The 23,531-nt window shown below is 41.5% G+C and overlaps 1 protein-coding gene across 12 annotated transcripts in view; it reads left to right on the top strand.

Moving 5' to 3' along the window:
• The window catches only part of ESRRG (estrogen related receptor gamma), a 612,697-nt gene that overhangs the window by 438,241 nt on the left and 150,925 nt on the right, over positions 1-23,531 (top strand). For all 12 annotated transcript variants that reach the window (XM_042444949.1, XM_042444960.1, XM_042444954.1 and 9 more), the window contains one exon: positions 11,932-12,048. In XM_042444949.1, the coding sequence (XP_042300883.1) occupies positions 11,932-12,048 (117 nt within the window). The remainder of the gene's footprint in view (positions 1-11,931; positions 12,049-23,531) is intronic.

The following is a 23,531-nucleotide window of genomic DNA, read 5'->3' as shown; positions in this document are numbered from 1 at the left end:
AGAAACATATGGAAATGTGTTAGGCTCTTAACCCTTGACTTCTGAGTGGGAAAATACACAACCTCCAGGGCCTAATTTTCTGTAGCTGGAACCCTCTCGGAGCTACAGGGACTACAACAATGCAGAAAGACAACAATAGCAATAGCATTTAGATTTCTATACTGCTTATCAGTGAACTTTGCACTCTCTAAGCAGTTTACAGTCTGTAAGCCAATTGTCCCCCAACAAGCTGGGTTATCACTTTACTGACCTATAAAGGGATGGAAGGCTGAGTCAACCTTGGAGTCCCTGGGATCGAAACTCACTCACAACCTTGTGGCTGCAGTACCAGCATTTAACTTCTGTGCCACCAGGGCTCTAACAACATCACACTAACCAGAATTTGCTGGATATCCATTCCTAGATTTGAAAAAAGACATTTCTGAAAATGTTAAACACTGCAGGGGATGGAGCCCTGCAACCTATTTAAACAATGAATTGCCTTTTTTTTTAGGCTTTTAGGAAAGAAAGTTCACCAGACATGTAGATATGGGGTGGAAAAAATGAGGGTGTTCCCCCAATAAGAATTCTGCCTGTCATGAATACCAGATACTAATTGGGTGTAAGGCATTGTAGCATTAGCTTTTATAGACTTAGGCGGGTTACATACCGCCATGAAAGTACACGCAGAGCGCGTACTAGGGTTAGGGAGGTGCAGTGCTTCCGCATCTCCCTAACCCTAATACGCGCTCTGCGCGTAAAAAATGACTGGCCATTCCAGACGGCCGCCGCCATGAGGACGTCACGGCCGCGCCGCCTCTACACAGGGCGGCGCGGACGTGACGTCCTCGCTCCGCGCCAGGGCACCTAGGGCACCTTTTGCGCGAACGAGGAAGGAGCTCCGTTTTCGAGCTCCTTCCTGGTTTGAGGAGCCGCTTTGCTTCGCTGGGCGCAGCCTTCAGACGGCTGCGCCCACCGAAGCAAGGGAGAAAGGGGCCAAGCAGCCCCTTTCTCCCCCTCCCCGCCGCTGTGGGGTGTCCTTGGGGCTTGAAGCCCCAAGGACACCCCTTTTCAGGCTGCAGGGAAGCGGCGTTTTGCCGCTTCCCCGCAGCCTGAAAAGCAGCGGATCGGGGCCTCAGCGGCTGCCGCTCTGCACACTGAGGCCCCGATACAGCGGGGAAAGGGGCGGGTGCAGCCCGCCCCAAATGGGCGGTCTATAACCCGCCTTACTGGCCATCTGAGAAAGTAGACTATGGGCCTGAGCAGATGGGCCAGGATAGCATTGGCTCAGCCTGGGCTATCCCGGCCTCAGTGCTTGCCTGAGTTTGTCCCTGGGTTGGTGCAGGGATGAGCGGGTTATTCACACACCTATCCTCCACTGACCCAGGAGCAGGACAGACACCGACTTGGGACCAGGACAAGCATACATTCCTTACTTTGCCAGACATTGCCCCAACTAAAGAGGCTGCTCCCCTGTTGCCACATCTTATGGGGAAATGGGGCACCTGGTGTCTGATTTGGAAATGCAGTGATGGGGGTGGGGTTCTTCAATCGGCCAGCAAGGTAAGGAGCACAGGGGTATGTGTGCACATCCAGGTTTTGCCACAGAGTTTTCTAGAAACCTCATGGAAAAACAGGGGTAAATTACCCTGGGGTAAAAGCTATTTACCCCAAAGTCAGGGTAGAACATATACATCTGTGCCTGGATAGGCAGGATTGGGCCTGATCTTACCCCAGGGGTTTTGGCCTGCATCATCTGATCAAGACAATGTGGGGCTGGGGGGGATCCTGGGCCTTTTGGCAGGTGGACAACCCCATAGTTTAAGGAGGTTAATGCTACAACATATTTTACTCAGTTACTCTCAAAAGTACTGCAAAACACTTTGCATATTAAAACTTTAGATGAGCATAGAGAAATACAGTCCAGGCATACAAAAAAAAAAAAAAAAAAAAAAAAAAAGGGAGGGGGGGGGGGACAGGAAAACAAAGTAACCAAGGGATTGCAAATACAGCCTATATCAGGATTCTAGGTATGGATAGTTTTCAGTGTCTTCCTCTCTGCAGTGTTAGAAATTTGAAGACCAAACAGAACAGTGGGCAGAATTCTTTTTTGGAGGAAATAGTCTTCATTGTGCACTCACCATAGATAGTCTTACAATGCACCATTTTCTGGCTAGAAACAAAGGATAGACCAGAAAATTTGGAGATTCTAAGGGCGATTTGTAATTTTCACAAATCACATTCTTGTTGTGCACATGGATGCACTGGGAGGTTGATCTGTTTTCCAGTTATTCTCCCAAATGCAGCACACTTTTTAAAAATTACACTACTTTTCTGTGAATGAAGGATAAGGGGTTTGCCATGTATTACACATAGTCTTATAACTCATCAAACTTTAAGACAAATTGCAGATTATATACTACATTCTGTAATAACCATCTGATTTGTCACATTCACCTCTGGTTGTATGAATTTAAAACTCTCTCTGTATGTATGTGTTTAATAAGGAATGAAGTTCATTTTCTACTACCATGTGTCATTTTCATCTATATACTGTTTGCTCCTCTTAATAAAATTAAAACCATTGTTGGAAAACCTGCTAAAGCACTTACTTGTGTATGTGGGGAAGTAGGGAAATTCCACCTTGCTGCGTGGGCAGTATCTAAGTGAAATATGGATTTGGCATATATTTTTATTTTGAAACATCACACTCCTTTATGTTGTTGAGTTCTTTAACTGCAGCATTGTAAAAGTACATTATGCCACTGAAAGGAACATACATATTATGTCCTGGCACTTAAGGCACTGGCTTTCCATACTCATGCCATATATTCTCTCAGCCAACTAGATGCAAGATTGTATTAAGCTGTAAGTGAGAAAATGATATTGCCTGCAAACTAATTGTACAGAAGACTTTTAAATAAGTAAATGAAGCCCAGTCCTTTCTGAAAACCAGCCAGGAGATATTATACACAGCTCTTTCATTCTTGTCAGTCAAGGGTGAAAGCCTTGGGCTTTCAAGCCAATCTTGTTTCTTGCATAATTCAATTTCTATCCAACTTTTGACAAACGGGTACATTCAAGTTTGTGCCATTGGTAGCTTTTCTCTCAATTGTGGTGTATCTTTAAGAACATTATTTCTTTTTATTTACCCCCCCAGGCTTGGCTCTGAATCTTAGAACCTGTAACCTACTCTCTTGTCCTCAGTCGTCTTGTTCTCCTAGGGCTAGAACAGAACCTTGAAAAATGTGTGTATATTCCTCAGTTGTTAGCATTGGTGTTTTTTATTTGTAGAGATTGGAAATTTTGTAACTGCACTTGTTCCTTAACATAACTTGCTTAATGATATCACCAGAAGATGTCAGTTGTAATATCACCAGTGTGACATCATAGGTAGGGATATAACTCTTCATTATGGCTACATCCGCACTGCAGAAATAATCCAGTCTGACACTACTTTAAATGTCATGACTCAGTGCTATGGAATTCTGAGAATTGTAGTCTGAGGGCCACCAGAGCTCTCTGACAGAGAAGGCCAAATGTCTTGCTAAACTACAGTTCCTAGAATTGCATAGCACTGAACCATGGCAATTAAAGTTGTGCCAAACAGGATTATTACTGCAGTGCAGATGCAGCCCAAGTTTCTTCTTCCCACTGTGGAAACCACAGTTAATCAAATGCCATTTGTAATTTGGGGCTTATTCTGTGAAAAATTTGTATGTGGTTGTTTTGCACAGAAAACAACATTTATGGAACAGAAAACAGCATTCTCTTTATAATGGGACTTGAGCATCTACAGATTTTGGTATCCATAGGGGGTCCTGGAACCAAACCCCCGTGGATAGCGCCCACTGTAATATCAACTTTTTGCTACATATAAACAGGGATGGAGAAACCACACAAACTTTAATCAAGTATGAAGCAGGTATCATTATCTCTGCCAAAGGCACTATGGTATCTTTATGATTCATATGGCTTGGGGGAAAGTAAGAAATGGCTGGCACTTAGTATTCAGATAGGCATCATTTTCTAGGGATGTACGTGGTGCTCCTTCTATATATGGTACATTGGCAAGGGTTCAGTTTGGCTCTTATAACCGAACTCCTTTTGCTTTTTCCATGCCCCAGCGTGTATACAGAATGTATGTTGGTTAGGGCAGGGATTTAGTTTAAAAATAGCTCTATGATACTATTTATTCTTTTCAAGCAACATTTGCATATACAGCACAGAGATGTTCTGCAATATGCTTTCAAAATGTAAAAATGCACCAAGAGATGATAATTTGACAAAAGGGGCATATTCATTGTGCCTTTTTTGAAGATACATCCATCCTGCTTCTGTAAGTGGATTGAAGTTCAAGTGCATTTTACTTTGTACATCACTTTCTTCTAGAAAGAGTTAACTGAGAGAGTATACTGAAATGTTTGCATTGACTGACAAATATGCAGGCTGAGCATAGGTGAATATACACCTCAAATGCTTTGATTGATTGCCAGATGTATCAAGTTTTGGTGTGAGCGAGGCTCCCATTGGAGTAGTGTGGGGCAGGGGGAGATATAGCGGTAGGAGAGTGGAATCATTTCGTAAAGGAAGGCGAGATCGATGTGTAATATCTATCTCTCCTTCCATCCACTCTCCTAACCAGAGAGATCTGAGGGTCAGTCCAACTGTACCCCAAACCCTGTCTCTGCTCCTGTGCAATGCCAGGTCTGTAAAGAATAAGACCTACCTAATATACGATCTATTAGAGGATAAGAACTGCGACCTGGCTTGCATTACTGAGACCTGGCTTGGGCCTGAAAGTGAAGCAGTGTGGGCTCAGGCCCTTCCTGCCAGGTACTCAGTTAAGGACCAGACGGTGGGCGGGGGGGGGGTGTTGCCTTGATTCACAAGAACACCTTTTCCTTAACCAGGAACCATGTCCGACAAACTGCCCATATCAAATGTATTTACCTGACCATGAAGGCCAGAGACAGTTTAGGGATTCTGTTGGTCTACCGGCCACCCCGTGTGCTAACAGACTCCCTGGCCGAGCTGACACAGCTGGTCTCGGAGCTGGTGTTGGAGTCCCCTAGGCTTCTTGTCCTGGGGGACCTCAACATCCCCTTCGAGGCCAGTCATAGTCCAATTGGTGCGGCTTGGGAGTTCATGGCTACCATCACTGCCATGGGCCTGTCTCAACTGGTCTCAGGGCCTACGCATTCTGCTGGTAATACGCTTGATATGGTCTTTTGTACGGACATGGAGAGTCCGTGGGCGGAGGTAACAAATATCTCCGCCTTGTCATGGACGGACCATTTCCTGGTCGAGGTTAAATTCAAGGCATCTACCCAGATCCCTCCCAGGGTCCACCCTCAAAGGCTGATGAAACCCAAAAGGTTCCAAGAGGCCCTAGAGGGGTATATGGTTGGAACTGACGGCGATTCTGTTGATGCCCTGACTAACATCTGGGATACTGATATCTCCAGGGCTATACACAGTATCGCTCCCAAGCGTCCTCTCAGGCCTGCTTCCAAAAAAACAGCCCTGGTATACGGAAGGCCTCGGGGAAAGGAAGTGGGTTCTGTGACGACTAGAGCGTGACTGGCGAAGACACCAGCACTTAGCCGACAAGGCACTCCTGGACTCTCATTTGGAAGCCTACGGAGTGGCAATAAGTGCAGCTAAGAATTTGTTCTATGCTGCACCTATTGTGTCTGCAGAGTCGCGTCCAGCAGAGCTGTTCAGGGTAGTGAGGGAGCTTATCCAGTTGCCCTCCTCTCTGAACTCTATTTTGGAACCATCCAAGGCCTGCTGTGACGAGTTTAACAACTTCTTCGCAGATAAAACCTCTCGGATAAGGGCTGATCTCGATGCCAGTATTTCTTCAGGATCCAGAGTAGAGGTCCCCAGAGCCTCCATGGACTCGATTGTACTGGATCATTTTGAGTCTGTGAGTACCGAGGAAGTGGACAAGATCCTTCGAAGTGTTAGGAAGACAACATGCTCTCTCGATCCCTGTCCCTCTTGGCTAGCAGCTCAGGAGGGGTCGGTTGTAACTGTTATGTTGTGCCCCATAATTAATTCATCGTTTAGGGAAGGACGTTTTCCATCCAGCTTGAACTTGGCCATTGTAAAACCGCTGTTAAAAAAGCCCTCCCTAGACCCCCTGATTCGAAGTAATTATTGGCCTGTTTCCCTGCTGCCTTTTTTGGGGAAGGTGATCGAGAGGGCAGTTGCCTTTCAACTTCAATCGGTCTTGGATGAAACAGATTTTCTAGACCCATTTCAAACTGGCTTCCGGGCAGGCTATGGAGTTGAGACTGCCATGGTCTCCCTGGTCGATGATCTCCGTCTGGGCATGGACAGGGGTAGCATGTCCCTGTTAGTGCTCTTAGACATCTCAGCGGCTTTCGACTCCATTGACCATGGTATCCTTCTGGAACGCCTGAGGGAGTTAGGTATCAGGGGCACTGCGCTCCAGTGGTTCTGTTCCTACCTCTCGGGCAGATTCCAGATGGTGCAGTTGGGGGACGTGTGCTCCGATAAGAGGGCACTTACATCTGTTGTCCCTCAAGGAGCCATTCTGTCCCTCATGCTATTCAACATTTACATGAAACTGCTGGGAGAGATTATCCGGAGACACGGGGCGCAGTGCTATCAGTACGCTGATGACACCCAAATATGTTTCTCTGTGTCTCCGACTGATGCAGTGACCAGGGATGGCATCTCTCCTCTAGATGCCTGTCTGGAGTCAGTAATGGGCTGGATGAGGGAAAACAGACTCAGCTTGAATCCAGAGAAAGTGGAAGTACTTGTGATAGGTTCCCCGGGCCCGGGGATGGAGATTTGTCCACCTGTCCTAAATGGGGTTACGCTTCCCCTGAAGGACTCAGTTCACAGTCTGGGGGTGCTTTTGGACTCGTCGCTCCACCTTACATCTCAGGTGGATGCGACAGTCAGGAGCACCTGTTATCAGCTTCGGCTGATACGCCAGGTGCGACCCTACCTGGGCCAGGGGGACCTTGAAACGGTGGTGCATGCTCTGGTAACCTCTCGGTTGGATTTCTGTAATGCGTTGTACATGGGGCAACCCTTGTATCAAACCCGGAAGCTTCAATTGGTGCAGAATATGGCAGCGAGGTTGGTCACTGGATGTTCCAGGACCAGCCATATAACGCCTGTCTTATACGATCTGCATTGGCTGCCCATTTGCTTCCGGGCGCAATACAAGGTGTTGGTTATTACCTATAAAGCCCTAAATGGCTTGGGCCCAGGGTACTTGAAGGACCGCCTCTCCCCATATAATTTGCCCCACGCTCTCAGGTCAGCCGGGAAGCAACTCTTGAGGGTTCCTCACACGAGATATTCCGTGACTGCACAGAGGGCGTTTTCTAGCTCTGCCCCGCAGCTTTGGAACTCTCTTCCTGGTGAGCTCCGCTCGGTTACCTCCCTTGACCTGTTCAGGAAGAAGTTAAAAACTTCCCTCTTCCAACAGGCTTTCTCCCAGATGTTATGAGATTTGCTCTCTCCCCGTTGCACCAGCACTTTATGCTAGTTTGTTCGGTTTTATCTTGTCAATTTTTACTCTGTTTTTAATTAATCTGATGTATTGTTGTGGGTTTTATATGAATACTGTTTGTAAATTGTACATTGTGTAGTACTCTGTTGTAACTCGCTTTGATCTCCCAGGAAAAGCGGGCTATAAATAAACAGTTTATTATTTATTATTAAGTCAGCTCTCAGATCTCCAAAGGGACTTGCTTCTCCTAAAAACTCTTTTTATGAACGTGCAGAGCTCAAAAGTTCATTTTTCCCCATCTAAAAACAAACAGACAAAAACCCTTGCAAACTATCACCCTTTTTCTGACACAGTGTCTGCCCCTGATACTTTGTTATTATTATTATTATTAACTTTTATTTATAAAGCGCTGTAAATTTACACAGCACTGTACATACAATCTTTTTAATTGGACAGTTCCCTGCCCTCAGGCTTACAATCTAAAAGACACGACACAAAAGGAGAAGGGAGTGGTGGTGGGGAAGGAGATCAACTACTTCTAGTCTTCCTGGGCCATTCACCATTCACCTCTGATTTTCCTGACAGAGAAGACTAGCACCCTCATTAATAGCAACCCTGTTTGCAGCCTTTTCTTTTCAAACTCATTCATAATATATTATGCAAGTTCAACACATAAATATTTTCAGTCTACTTGCATGCTTCAGTGACAATAAGGAAAACACTTACTCCCTCAATCACCAAGCTCTGCAAATTCACATCCTTATTACAGTCCTATCTAGCTCTTTCCTTGTAGCAAGAATGAGACATTACCCTCAGTACAGACTGTTCACTTCCAGGTTTGGGGACCTCATGTGTAATATGCCCTCAAACAGCCCAGTTCCAATGCCCTGATCTGCCAGTCATGTATTTTGCCTTGGATTCAATTTGTCCAATCACCCAGAGAAGACAGTATGACTCATTCTTCTTCTTCTAGGTACTTATGACTTAGTGGGGACAGGTGAACCTGGAGCATTTTCACTTTAACAAAAGCACATCATTATGCTGACTGCTTTGCAAAAACACATTGTAGACCTCAAGTCAGATGGCCATTTTTGGGATGGTTGCAAGTGAATCTGTTATCCACTGCTACTTGCTGTATCTGAGTGCCAGTATCTTGAGAATTGTTGAAATATAGGATTGTTATTATTTTATTTATTTATTTATTTTCATAGATTTATATCCTGTCTTACTCCCACAATGGGATTCAAGGTGGGTTACAATAATTTTAAAAGACAGAAGTAAAAATGTTTATTACAAAAGTGAAAAATAATAATTAAATATTATTAATATTAAAACATAAATTGAAAACACAAAGTTAACCCACCCCCCCAAAAAGGAAAAAAAACACATAAAACATTAACAGCAAAACAGAAGTAAAATTCATCTACAAAACACATACCTAAATAAAACTGCCTTCAGCTGCCGGCGAAAAGAGAGCAGGGAGGAGGCCAACCTGACCACCCATTAAAGGGAATTCCACAGTCTGAGAGCAGCCACAGAGAAGGCTCTCTCCTAAGTCCTCACCTGCGAAGGTTGTGGAACTGAGAGAAAGCCCTCCCCTGCTGGTCTTAATACTTGGGCTGGCTTGTGTAAAGCGATATGGTCTTTCAGATATTATTCTTGTTATTATTTTATTTATTTATGTCCAACCTTTCAGTAATGAGAGTCAAGGCAGATTTAGTCATTAGGTCATGATCACTGGCTATATTAATGCTTATGTAACATGAACCACTGCAAAACTGTACAGTTGTTTAAAAGAGTTATCTGGCTGTTTGAGTAAGAATAGGTATGTATGTGTGTTTTCAGAGACTGGGCAAAACCTAAGTAATTTAAATTGTAAAGTAGCATCTGGATTCCTTATTGCATAAGATTTTTGCACACATTTTTACTGTGGTCATTTAAAAATATTCTGAATCTATACTGGGGCAGTTTAACCATTTTTGCAAGTGCATGGGGTTCTGGCACACACTCAGTTTGAGTGAGCAGCTAGTTTCACTAGTAAAGCTAGAGGTTTGATTAGCCGTACTCACCAAAATGAAGGGCGTGAACATAAATTTAAGGAAAAACTGAATGTCATGCAGAACTTGGTAAATTCAAATACTTCAAAGAATTGGAATTAATGCAGAAAAAAAGAATTGCTTCCAAATGTTATGGTTTTGATGAAAGTCACATCTAGTGCAGCCTAGAAAAGAACACTTATATTCAGGATGTGTTTCAAATTAACTTAAGTTTCAGCAAACTAGAGAAAACAGTACATTTCCATTGAGGGGACTAAAAAAATTCAGGGGCCTAACGGAATAGGGATAATTCTTTTCTGTGGATCTACAGTACACAATTGCAACAAGAAGGCAAATTTTGCCTAATTTATTAGATAACTGAAAGGAAAATAATTGTATATTTCATATTCTTAGCATTTCCCTCAATCTCCTATTGATACTGATGGAGTTAAATGTCAAGCAGGCATGCTTAAGAATGCAACCTCAATTTCCAGCATCTGATTCACTTAACAATTTGTATGTGAGAAATAGCTTTCATTCAAATAAGCAGAGGTGCAATGATACAAGTTCTGAGGGAGCTACTAGGAGACAATTTTGTTTGTCTGGGGAACTCCTCTGCTTTTTCTGGTGTTGTGGATGCATATTCATTGGACTGTACTGTCTACCCATTTTACCTATATGATAGACTTAGCTAATTTTCATAAATGAAATTGTTTCTGACAATTATTTTTCATTTTTTTCCTTATCAAGTCAGAATGCTGATTTAGAGCACAGTTTCTGCTCAGTTCATGTTTTCCAAGTTACAACATGCAAGGCCCTCTTTATTTCGTGTGTGTGTGTATGTGTGTGTGTGTGTATATAGAGGGAGAGAGAGAGAAAGAAAGAGAGAGAGAGAGAGCTGTTCTGGAGCACATATGAGCAATGTATGTAGCATTATTCCTTGTTGGATTGCCAAGGATTTGAATCTTTGTACAATCCTCCAATCTGCTAATGTGATATTTAATGAGGAGACATCAGTCTGGAGAAAGGTAGTCAATATAAATCAGTGTTTACAAAGTGTGATTAACTCTGAAATATTTCATCAATGCTGTGGTCCCAGGCAGACTCTATACTAATTACGAGAATCTGTGCATCTTTCAGGGGACTTCCACAGACTCTTAGTGCAGCAAACGTGGAGCAGCAAAATTGCAATTATGCCTGGACTGTCTCTGATGACAATTTATGCATTTGGTGTGATGACCTCCCACTTCCCAAGAGAGCAATAAACAGAATGCATTTTCATTAAGATACTAATGTACTTAATCACCAGGGGAAAGGGTTAGAAAGTAACAAAATACCTTAAAATGAGATGGGGCAGCACTCGATGTAAAAAACCATTTTTATTCTTTCCATGAAGTACTGCCATTGCAAACTACATCAGTATTATAACTCTCAGGATAGGTGTGATCCTAAGTGAACAGCTCATCTTATATTAAAAAATAATAATAATTCATTTCCCCTTGTTGGATAAGAACACAGTAGTGAGTAAGAATATACGAAAACCCCTCTTGGATCACAGTGAGAGTCCAGCAAGTGCAATATTAGCTAAAGAAGTTCCCAATTTGACTAAAGAGATTTCCTTTAAAAGCCTACAAAGTATGAACTGTGGCCAGGAAATCTCCCCCACACCCCATATGCTGTGTTCCTCCAGCAACTTGTATTCAGTGGATTTATTATATTTATTAATGGGACTTGTATACTACTCTGTATAATAAGTGGCTTGGTCAATAATATAACATATAAAATCTGTAAGCAATTTACATTTAAGTACATGTTTAAAGCAATATTAAAACAATTCAAAACAATTTAAGAACAATTTTTTAAAAAATAAATATTTACATTTCAACAATGAATAATAATTAATGATCAAGGAATTATTGCTGACCAAGGAGGAGCCACATAAATAAATATGATTTTAAGCAACCTTTTCTGCTTGGCACTCCAGCTTTCCAAACCACATGGGGAGAATGTTGCAAAGGAGGGACACCACCACTGAGAGGCTTTCATTTGTAAAACTAGCTGGCAGCATAATTTGACTTTGGGGCAACGAATAAAGCCTCCATTGAACATTTTGGTGAACAAGATCTTGGGCAACAATTAACTGCAAATTCTGAAGCAGTCAGAAGGGCAAGCCCTCATGGAGCACATTACAATCATCAAGACACAATATATTAAGTGTATTTTTGCTGTTTGGTTTTACATGAAAGTAGTCACTCAAAACCTGATACAAATACTGAAACTAATTGATGTTTAATTGCTGATATTGTTCAATCTCATGTTTTATTGCATACTCGTTCATTCTTAAGATATTACAGCTAACTTGACAGCTAATATTTTTCAATGGCTTCTTCTTTTTCTGAACCCTGACTGCCACAGGTAACATAGAGTACAGCTGCCCTGCAACAAATGAATGTGAGATTACGAAACGCAGACGTAAGTCCTGCCAAGCTTGTCGTTTTATGAAGTGTCTAAAAGTTGGCATGCTGAAAGAAGGTAAGGCTATGTCTTTTTAGATAACTTTCTACAAATACTGTACTGTTAAGAATTGTAGTTCAGTTTGGGGAAAACAAGTCATCAATGTAATCTCATATGAGAGGGGAAATTTGTTGGGTGCAAAAATGCACATTGTGATTACTGATTGCTGTTTAAAAATACAAATTTACAGCTAATTACAAATCTAGTGTATAATCAGATGGATAACCAAGACTAACCCAAAACCAGTTGGTTTTTTTTTTTAGTAATCCCAAAGCCTTGTGAAATAAATTAGTTTGAATTAATCACCTAAAAATCTGAAATGGGGTGGTCAAAATGGATTCATTGTGGGAGAAACACTAAAAGATAGATACTGCTATGCTGTTATACGTCAGCTGTTCATTGTATCAGTCCCCACAAACATACACCCCAAGGAGAATCTGAAATTTCAGGCAACATGATTCACATCATTAACAAAAGTCATAAAATCATAGAGATGGAAGAGACCACAAGGGCCAACTAGTCCAACCCCCACCATGCAGGAGCTCAGAATCAAAGCACTCCTGACAGATGGCCATCCAGCCTCTGTTTAAAGACCTCCAAAGTAGGAGACTCCAACACTCTCCAAGAGAATGTGTTCCTTTGCCAAGCAGCTCTTACAGTTAGGAAATTCTTCCTAATGTTGAGGTGGAATCTCTTTTCCTATAGTATGAATCCATTGCTCTGGATCCTATCCTCTGGAGCAGCTTCAAATATTTAAACAGGGCTATCATCTCAACTCTTAGCCTTCTCTTCTCCAGGCTAAATATAGCCAGCTTCCTCTCCTCATAAGGTATGGTTTCCAGACCCTTCACATTTTGGTTGCCCTTCTCTGGACATGCTCCAGCTTCTCAATATCCTTTTTGAATTGTGGTGCCTAGAACTAGACACAGTATTCCAGGTGAGGCCTGACTAAAGCAGAACAGAGTGGCACTATCACTTCCCTTAATATAGTAGATACTATACCTCTAAGATGCAGCTCCTAAAGCAAGTGTTTTGTAAAGTCAAATGGACTTATCTGCACAATAGGGTAGCTCACAATAGGGGTATCTCACAGCAATATGTTGTTGCTGTGAAAAATGCATTCCTCTACCTGCAGCTACTGTGATAGTTTCAGCTAAGTTTCAAGGGAAAAGATAAGGCTAGGAAATAGTCAATGATGTAATAACCTTTTATAATCAGAAAAGCCTCTCCATCCCTTTGATATCTGCACCATTATACCATTGTCACTTTGGTATGTAGGGCTGCATAAGGAGATACTGATCCAATTGAGAATCCATTGGCTTTAGTTTAAATCCAATTTGATCAGGAGCCAGAAGCCAAATCAAATTCAGAATCAAATTTCAGTTCTGGAATCTTAATTGCCGATCTTCATCTATGGACATGCACTGGAAAACTAAAATAAGCTATATCTGTTTATAACTACAGTCACCCCTCCATATTGGTGGGTGTTTGGTTCAGCCCCCACCACAGATATGAAATATTGTAGGATCTCAAGTTCATATAAGTCTGTGGACAATGATGTGGATGTTTTGACTTCAGTATGGCTGTATGCAGGTGGCACCATCAATGCCTTGCTTTTTCTGTGGTGACTCAACCTGTCTGCTTTCCATCCAATTATTATTATTTGTATCCCGCCTCTCCAGCTCCTAACAACAACTAGAGACAATTGGGATCGGGGACAGAATATGTTGTGCTACTCAAAACACACTGCCTTGTAAATAAGCAAATTAACCAGAAAGATAAATAGAAGCTTGGTTATTCAGTAAGACAAAGGCTAATAAAAAAGGTAAAGATTCATAGATAACAACTGAGATGATAACCAACAACTGCCCAACCCCACCATAGCTCTCATAATCTGCTGCTAACAGTAAATCAAAAAAAAAATGAATGAAAAGACACCTGAGGACATAATTGATTATATACCTTCAATGAGCTCATATGATCGTTCCCCATATGAACTATGATTGGAAAATGCTGGTGAGATTGTAACCCAAATTGCACATTAGAGCTGTTGGGGAGAAAAGGCCAACCCATCCCTCACTCTCCATCACACCACTTTGGTGTTTTCCTATATGGTCATGTTGAATAATAATAATAATAATAATAATAATAATGTATTTATATCCCGCCTCTCTACAAAATGTAATCGAGGTGGCTTACAAGTTTAAAATATACAGTCCGAAGCCTCAACCCACCCCCCCTTAAAATACAATTAAACAATGTGGAATTTAAAACAAAACAGTGTGGCTTTTTCCCATTTATTTTTATTGTCTAGATTGATCTGACTGACTTAGGACTGTGCCATTCCACCCCAGAACTGAATTGGGCCAAACTGAGTCATTACAGAGCTGATACAAATCAGTCTGAATCAGCCCAGCTCCATTTGTTATTCAGTATTTCAGCTGAATTGATTGCAAAGCTTTTCACATATCCACACATGCTGATCCTCCAGCAGTGGAGGTAACCAAATCAGGACTTTACCTGATGTTGTTAAGTAGGAATGTATAGGAAAATGCACACCTATTACTAACATCCTTAAGGTTCAAGCTATATAGGGCTTTTTGGATTAGATCCAAAAAGTGTAAACTACATCAGCGTGCCACAATACAAGAAAACCAAAGTTCTCTGATTACTCTCTTTGTGATTCTTCTATCTTGTGGATTGTCTGTATTCACCTCATATACCCTCAGTAAAGAACTCCATTATATGTCTCCAGCCTACCTACTAAGTGAACTGACATCAGCAAAATTAGATCAAAAAGTCCATGTAGTCCTCATATATTAAGAAACTGAACATATGCATGGATGTCCACATATCTCCCTATTGTTTGGTAGTTGGGGATATATAAAAAGATATATCATACATGATAGCCTTATTTATATCCATCTTATGCAGTCTTTCTTCAGCAGATGAGTCACGCATCTCCTGTTCATTCATCTCTTTTCAACCTTTTCAGATGTGGGACTCACAAGTAATGGGGGCTACATCTTACATTTTTTAAACAAAGTTTGTACGGCCATATTGCTACTGAAAACTACCTTTAGTCAGTGTGGAAGTCAGCTGTGGTTCTTGACACAGCAACTCAAGGCCAGTGTTCTCCTGGGAAGATTCCATATTTGCTCATTCCAATCCACCTCATGATTTAATATGTAATTTCAAATATTCAGTTGAAGCAGGAGGATAAAGATTTTAACAGGGCAATTCCATACATGTCTAGCCAGCAGTAAGTTCCACTGAGTTCAATGGAACTTTCCCACATAAATATTTGAAGAACTATAACATAACTAAATAAACATACTGGATTTATATTACATTTTTATGAAATTGCAGTTCAGTTAAATCAGGTGCTGTTATAGCACATGTCACAAATTTATAAAGAGAAATCCTATGCGTTGTTCAAACTGATCCTGATAGGTGTTGTGCAGTTGCTTTAAAGTGTAGTTTGTAGCAAAATATAAATTGATTTTCCATTCAGAAAGTTGCGTTTTCCTTGAGTGACCAGTATACCAACAGCTGCTGTTCCCAAAAGAACCTGGGCTGACAGAGAGATGGCAGGAAAAATTAGGCCTATCACACACCTACAGACAATATTCTTATTGGATTATACTTACTAAGAATAAACCTCATTCTCTGTGTGGTTGCTTTGGCAGGCACTATGATCCTGCGAGCCAAAGCCTGCAGCCTTTAGTCTTATTCGGGAAAAATTCCTGTCTAATTCAGTGGGGATTTTGCTTTACGAAGAGATACAGGATTTGGCTATTATAAAATCTGGATTTGGACAGGGTTTCTTCCATGTGGAAAACCTAATTTGCTTCACACTACAAAACCCTAGTACAAAACACTTTAATGGTACCTAGATGAACTCAAACATGAAAAGCATACTTGAATATAGCTCCTTTTCATATAGACAGTAACACTTAGCATATTTGGCCAATTGGAATAGAAAGCTGTTTTCAGGGCTGGTTCATGTCAGCTTTCTTTCTTTCTTTCTTTCTTTCTTTCTTGTAGCAGGCTTTTTTAAAACTCTCATCTGGCAGGTAAGGTTTATATGAACTCTAGGTTTGTGAATGTGATCAACATTGATCTTTCACCAAGTCATTTATACCGGCCTTTCCTATTTTGCTTTGTTTAATAAAGGAAACTTTTGCCTTAGTATCATAGAATTATAGATTCATAGAACTGGAATATACATCAAAAGCCATCCTGTCCAACCCTCTACCATGCAGGAACTCAGAATCAAAGCACTTCTGACAGATGGCCATCCAGCCTCTTTAAAAATCTCCAAAGAAGGAAACTCCACCACACTACGAGGGAGTGTGTTCCACTGTCAAACAGCTCTTGCTGTCAGGAAGTTCCTTGTAATGTTTACGTGGAATCTCTTTTCCTGTAGCTTGCATCCATTGTTCTGAGTCCTATTCTCTGGAGCAGCAGAAAACAAACTTACTCCAACTTCAATATGACATCCCTTCAAATATTTAAACAGGGTTATCATCTCACCTCTTAATGTTCTCTTCTCCAGGGTAAACATACCCAGCTCCCTCTCTCCTCATAGGTTCATGGTTTCCCTTCACCATTTTGGTTGCATTTCCTGACACTACAAAACAGGCAAATACAGTACAGTAGAAAAAGCACAGCAGTTTAGACTATGGAAATGACAGAAGCATTAAACATCACATCTAAAGCACCATTAGAATGTGATCATTTCACAACAACAACTTGGTTGCAACCACCATAAGGGTCCTTTTTCCAGAGACCCAGGCAGATTCTCTTTTCATCGGGCTGATAGGTAAGGGAAGAAAACTCTTAGAGGATGATGATGATGCTTGGAAAAATACAGTGTGTTCACTACCATTCCTACTTCCTCTTTGACACACAGACAACCAGAACCCAATTTTTGAAAGTTTTTCTGGGCACATGTTCCTTCTGTGCAATTCTTTGCATTTTTATCTTCTTTTTTTTCTTGAAATGCAGCAGCAGCAGTGGCTCTCCCTCTGTGTGCATGTGTGCGCATGTGTGCATGTGTATATCAGCAGAGCCAAGATGTAGAAGGAACAGCTTTCAGGATGAATAAACCAAAACAGATTTCTGAGTGGGAGGTTTGCGTGTGTTACAGCACTACAACTGCATGACAGCAGGGGGAAAAGAGTCACAGTATACATTTTTGCACTAGGAGAGACCCAAAATAACCTGAGCCTGCTGAGCCACGCAGTCTCTCTCTCTCTCTCTCTCTTTTCTTTCTTCTTTCCTACTCCTCTTCCTTCACCTTCCCCCCTTCTTCCATTCTTCTGACTACATTTATCTTCTCCTTCCTTTTCTATCCCTTTCTTTTATCCTATTTCTTCATCTGCCTATAGGTCTTCTGCTTTTTTCCTTCTTCCCTCATCAACTTTTATCCCCTCCCTGCCAGTTGCTATGAAAACCTTCAAACCATGCTTGGGACACGTTGGAGTCTTGGCTTTGTTAAAAGTTCTACTAAGTTCAAAACACACTGCAGAAATAATCCAATCTGAGACTGCTTTAATTGTCCTGGGTCAGTGCTAGGGAATTCTGGGAATTGCAGTTTATGGTGACACTAGAGCTCTCTGACAGAGAAGACACAATGGCTCTTAAAACTAGAGTTCCCAGAATTGCCTAGCATCAAGCCAGGGCAGCTCAAGTGGTCTCAAACTGGATTATTTCTGCAGTGTGTTTTGGACTTTAGTTAGCATGTCGGGCATCCACCAGAAATACATGGTGAATATTTGTAGCATTCTTAGGATCATAGATTATTATTTTGGGGGTAAGAAAGAATACCACACTCCTGTTTGGAAAGGAAGGAAGGAAGGAAGGAAGAAAAGAAGGAAGGAAGAAGAAAAGAAGTGGTCAGTTAGTTTAGTTTGGGGAACTGTATTTTTTCACTGAAAACTTTCTTTAGTATGACTTTGGCCCAGAACAGATGGGCCTTTGTGGCGCCCTCGTCACGTGTGAGGGTTGCCTGGTGGGCGGAGCACCCACACGCCTGGCAACCCTCGCACTTCATGGATGCACCACAGCTGCTGCACGCCCACCAGACGGAGCGCGTAATGGTGACATCCCAGCTGCGCCGCTTCCAAACAGGGCGGTGCAGCTGTGATGTCACCGCACTGGTTCTGACGCTTCTGGGTGCTCCTTTTTTGCTCCACAGCAGCACCGCACAATTTGGTTGCTGCAGCACTCCTGCAGAGCAAAAAGAGGCACCGTGGAGGCGCCTCTTTTTGGTGCTCTGTACCGCGCCTTTGTGATCAAATTAGTGCTTTCAAAAGTATTAAAATCAGAACTGGGAAAATGAATGTCTATATTTGAGGAAAGATTGCAGTTTGAGTTTGAGAGGTGAGTTAGATCACTGCCACCATCCCTAGCTGAGTGCCCAAATGCAAAAAAAAAAAAAAAAAAAAAAAAAGGATAACAGTCTTGTACCCTGGGCTGCCTCAAGACTTTTGGTTGGCTAGGTGAAGGAGAAAATGGCACCCCCCAATCTTCTCACATAGAGAATGCTAATGATGGGTAGCAGCATCCATCACATCTGAAGACAGAAATGTTGCATGAAATTGCAGGGCAGGCAGTTTAGCATCCCTGATCTGCTCACCCAACAGCTCACTACCACTCCAGTGCCTGCATAACAAAGGTGAAAGAGTCCTCTTTTTCACCTGGTTGTCCAACTTACTATAGGTTGGATGTAGAATGTGTGACTTTTGGAGTGTTTGATTGTGCATCCACCCATTCTCAGCCTGTATTTGTATAAATCAGAGGTGGGTATTAACCGTAGTCATCATAGCCAATGGTGAAGATTTATAGAAGTTGCAATCTGGATGGTCATATCTACACAGACTTGGAGTCAAAACAAGAACCAAATCTTAAATATTACTGAATGTGAAGATGTGTTTTGATTATTTTTTCCCTTTCCAAAGCAAAACATGGAGTACTTAATTTCCAACCAGAAAAGCATTTTCTCATGTCTTACACTTTGTGTTGTTTATTTTAATGAGATGCGCTGAGAAACTGGTTCATTTGTCATCCTTAATGACATCACCTTGTGATATCAACATTTCTAGGTGCCATGTTTGGGCCCTAAAATACTCCTGAACTGGCGATCTTACTCCTCAGATGCAACTGCTCCAGTCAAAGTTTGTAGCACTCATAATTACTTAAACATCTAAAGTAAAAAAATAAATTTAACCAGTGAATTGAATCTTCAGCATCATATCTGTTTTGGCCTGAACTCTACTTTACTAGGGTTTGCCACAATTTATAGGTTAAAAGATAATTTGTCCGTATCATTTGTGCTTTGTAGTTAATCTTAATATTCAGATGCTAGTAGCAAACAAGGAGACTGCCACTATCCATCCTATCAGGCTGAGGATATTGTCATCATATCTTAATCTTTATTAATGTGACCCAACTATCATTCCTAGGGGTCAGTTTCAGAGGCTAACAGGTGGTGATCCTTATTTCTTTTTCAGTCCTTGGCTCCAACTTTGCACCTTTCACATTCAGGTTGAGGTGGAGCTTTTGAATACATCAAGACACAGTGCCATATTTCCATTTTCCCCACTACTTCTATAAATGTGATAGATGGGATTTTGAGGATATATTTGTTGAAATACAGTATTTTACTGTAATGAAATCACTCTCTCTCTCTCTCTCTCACACACACACACACACACACACACACTTCTTTAAGTTAAAAGTATGTAACTTTATTTCTGATGTTTTTCTACCACCTAAATTAGTGGAAGGATGTGGTGAAGAAAAGCCAAGTCTATTCTTGCTATACTAATCTTAGATATATTAGAGTGATGCAGGATTGACTGATGGCTTCTCAGATGTGTTTTTAAATGTATAGACAAAGATTTTAATCCCATGCAGCATGTCAGAGATCATGCTGGAGGAAATCTATTCAAATGGAAACCTGTTCAATTCAATTACCAGTCTATAATAAAATTTACTGTTGCAAACTTCATGTTGGCTACAGCAGTTGCTACATGCTGATGGCACAGTATGACTGAAAACTGACAGCCTAAATCTATTTAACTTTAAAAATTAGTTGCACTACCTGAAATAAAATCATTTTTTTAAAGCTTTGATAGGAACATTACGATTTTTGCTGGAACATAAAGATAGTTTTTAATGTTTCTTTTTCTTATGTAAACATTTTTACAAAAATAATTTGGAACCAGTAACAATACAGAGGGAAAGCACTGTTAAATCAGACCAAATGTCAGTTTTGTCCAGTGCCTCATTTTCAAACACCAGCCAGCTTTCATTTTGAAAGAAACTTTAAATCATTTCATAGTAAAATTCCTAGAGCAGAATGTCTTCCAAATTTACACTGTAAATAATAGATGTGTGGATACTGCAGGTAGATATAGCTACAGGTTTTATCTGTAAAAAAGGTAGAATGCAATCTTTGGCATTCTAGTCACCTAGAAAGTTCCAGTGAGAGCTGCTTTCCTCCCAGATTCCATTCACCATGATAATATCATTGTTGTTGTTATTGTTGTTCTGTCTGCATTTCAACAGTCAGTTAGCTCTACAGTCACTGAGCATACTCAATCCTTTCTTCTCAACCCCCCCCCCCCCAGTACTTTCAGATTCTTCTAAGGCTAAGCTTTCTGATAATTCCTGCATGGGTGGCACTGTTTGGGTTATGTAGGAATATATTAAAGCAAATACATTAAAGCATAATCCTTTTTTAAAAGTCTTATTCTTTTTCCAGCGTGAACTTATGTATTTACTCCCAATCAACCCACATGAGTTTTATAAAAGAAATACAAAAGGAAAATGCAGCCTCTAAAATCAGAATGTGAATTGCATTGGAGGACTTACAAATGCCTAGAGAAGTGTTTTCTCTAGGAATCTCTAGGTCCTCCAATGGGACAGTGTGGTCAGCCTCTGGCAGAATCGTGCTGGAGGACCTAGAGATTCCCAGAGAGAACATATTAATCAAATACACAAACAATTCGGACATGACTTAAGCAGCTCAGCCGCTTAAGGGAAGGTACGCTTTGGTGGTCTTCATGATTAGAGACCAGGATAATTGGGGCTTGGCTGATTAGCCAAGACAGGGGTATGTGATAGCAGGTGGAACACAGTGGCTTTTTATGTTGGTTGCCCCCTATACAGCCATTCCTTCTCTTTGAAGCATGACCCACCTCTCCTGCTCAATATCCATTGAGAGCTTAGCTGGTCACTGCAGGACTGGGTAGGAATTTTTATCCCTGTACAGGGGATAATATTTTTTTTGCTTACCACATACTGTTCATATTGGGACTTGGAAAATTGGCTTGGTGGAAAGGAGCCTGCCTCTGGGGCCGACATAGGGAGTTTGCTCTCTCTTATAAACTTGTGGGAGTTTGGGAGAGAGTGCCTTACGTTTGCCTCCCAATAGGTTGGACCAAGGACTCAACCAATATTTTGGATTTACCTCGGGGCTCAAGGGTAGGCGGGAGGGTTTTGGTCACATGGTGACACCAGGTTCTCTAGCTGGACCTGCACCAGGATGCTCCCCCTTCTTGTAGTTTCCCAAAAAGTCAAGTTTATTAGTTTTTGAATAGATAAAATAAATGGCCTTTTATTTTCCCATATATACATGCCTGGTCTTGTCATTTCATGGCTGATCATCAATCAAATTCACAAAAGTCAAAGCCAGAAATGTGGAGGGCTGACTGTACTGTTTAGAGAAGCCTGCTGGTCTCAGTTTTATTTCATGTGGGCTGTTTGTCCATCTGTCTGTGTGTCTCCCTCCTTCCCTCCTCTCTCTCTCTCTCTCTCTCTCTCTCTCACACACACACACACACACACACACACACACACACAGAGATGGGGGTGGGTGGGTTAGGAGCTCTACAGACCTGCCTTCTTTGGGCTTTTATTCAGCCTTCCATTAGAAAAAACTCCATGCAACATTGCCTATAACTAGCAACTGACTCTTCCCGAAGGCCAACAGCCCTTGAAAGGAGAAACACTTTTTGTTTGGAGAATCAGGATATATGTGCCTAGCTGAAATTATAATAGATTTGCCTGGCTCTTTTTATCCAGCAATTGCTATGGATTTCTCATTTATACTTTTTATTCTGCCAGTAATGGCAGAGATATTTTCTGTGTATTAGCATCTGTCTGTGTATCTACAGTTGCTATCTTTAATTACTTATGCTTTGCTGTCATTTGAAATTCTTGAGATCTCTTTTAGTGGCTGGCCGGACTCATTTGTTAACTGAGGAACTGATGCATGTTCACTAATTGGATGGTATACCATAAGTTCATTTGATAATTAATCAGAATTGAGACAGGAGAGAAATAGCTCTGTTTTTTTTGTTGTTGTTTATTCCTCATGATTCCTTGTAAGTCAACATCAAGAGCTTGGTAGCTGATTAAAACACAAAGGGTAACAATATGCAGGCTTTACCATTCCCTTTCTAATGGAATACAAGATTTCAAGTGATGTAAATGTGGACAACACTATTAATTCAGTTGCTAGCCCTCTACCGCTGCTAGTTCCTTGTTACTAAGATCAGCAAAACTATATACTACAATGTAAATGCTGAGACCCTGGAGGGTTGCTGCCAATTAGAGCAGATACAGTGCAATCAGTATCAGAGTTTAGAAAAGTTACTTTTTGGATTAGCATTATACAAGAATCCCTCAGCTGTCAGGGTTGCTAAGGCAAGTCTTTATTGTAATGTACCTTCAAGTCATTTCTGATTTATGGTGACGCTAAGGTCAGCATGTCTTGGTGTTTTCTTGGCAGAATTTGTTCAGAGGGAGGTTGCCCCTACCTTCCTCTGAGGCTGAGAAAGTGTGACTAGCCCAAGGTCACCCAGTGGGTTTCCATAGCCAATCGTAGATTTGAACCCTGGTCTCCCAGTGTCTCTGAACAATGCACAAACCACTGCACCTTGCTGGGGGTCTCTTCCAGTCTCTGATCAATATTCCAAACCGCAGAGCATGTCTATATACAAACACAGCAGGCTTTCCTGTGTTTCTCCAGTGCATGCATAAAACAGGACAGAATTGCCACCAGAGGTCTCCACAGTGAAGGTGGACCCAGACATAGGCTTTGTCTCTCCTTCCCCTGTCTCTCCCCACTATTGCAGCTATATGGATACTAGTGGTTAACCCCCATAAATCCCCATAATAGGGTAGCCATAAGTTGGAAACAACTTGAAGGCATGCAACAGCAACAGGAGGTTGAGCATTGGTGTATGACTCTGGACACCAGGGTTTGAATCCCTGCTTGGCCATGTAAACTCCACTGGGTGACCTTGGGCAAGTCACACTCTCTCAGGCTCAGAGGATGGCAATGGCAAAACCACCTCTGAAGAAACTTGTCATAAAACAAAACAAAACAAAATACCACAATAGGTTTGCCTTAGAGTCATCACAAGTCGGAAATTACTTGAAGGCACACACCAACAGCAAAATGACTGTATAGTAAAACAGAAGTT

Source organism: Sceloporus undulatus, chromosome 1, assembly GCF_019175285.1.
Source record: "Sceloporus undulatus isolate JIND9_A2432 ecotype Alabama chromosome 1, SceUnd_v1.1, whole genome shotgun sequence".
Lineage (NCBI taxonomy): Eukaryota > Metazoa > Chordata > Lepidosauria > Squamata > Phrynosomatidae > Sceloporus > Sceloporus undulatus.
The sequence above is the reverse complement of the archived record's forward strand: the minus strand, read 5'-3'. Positions and strand labels throughout refer to the sequence as shown.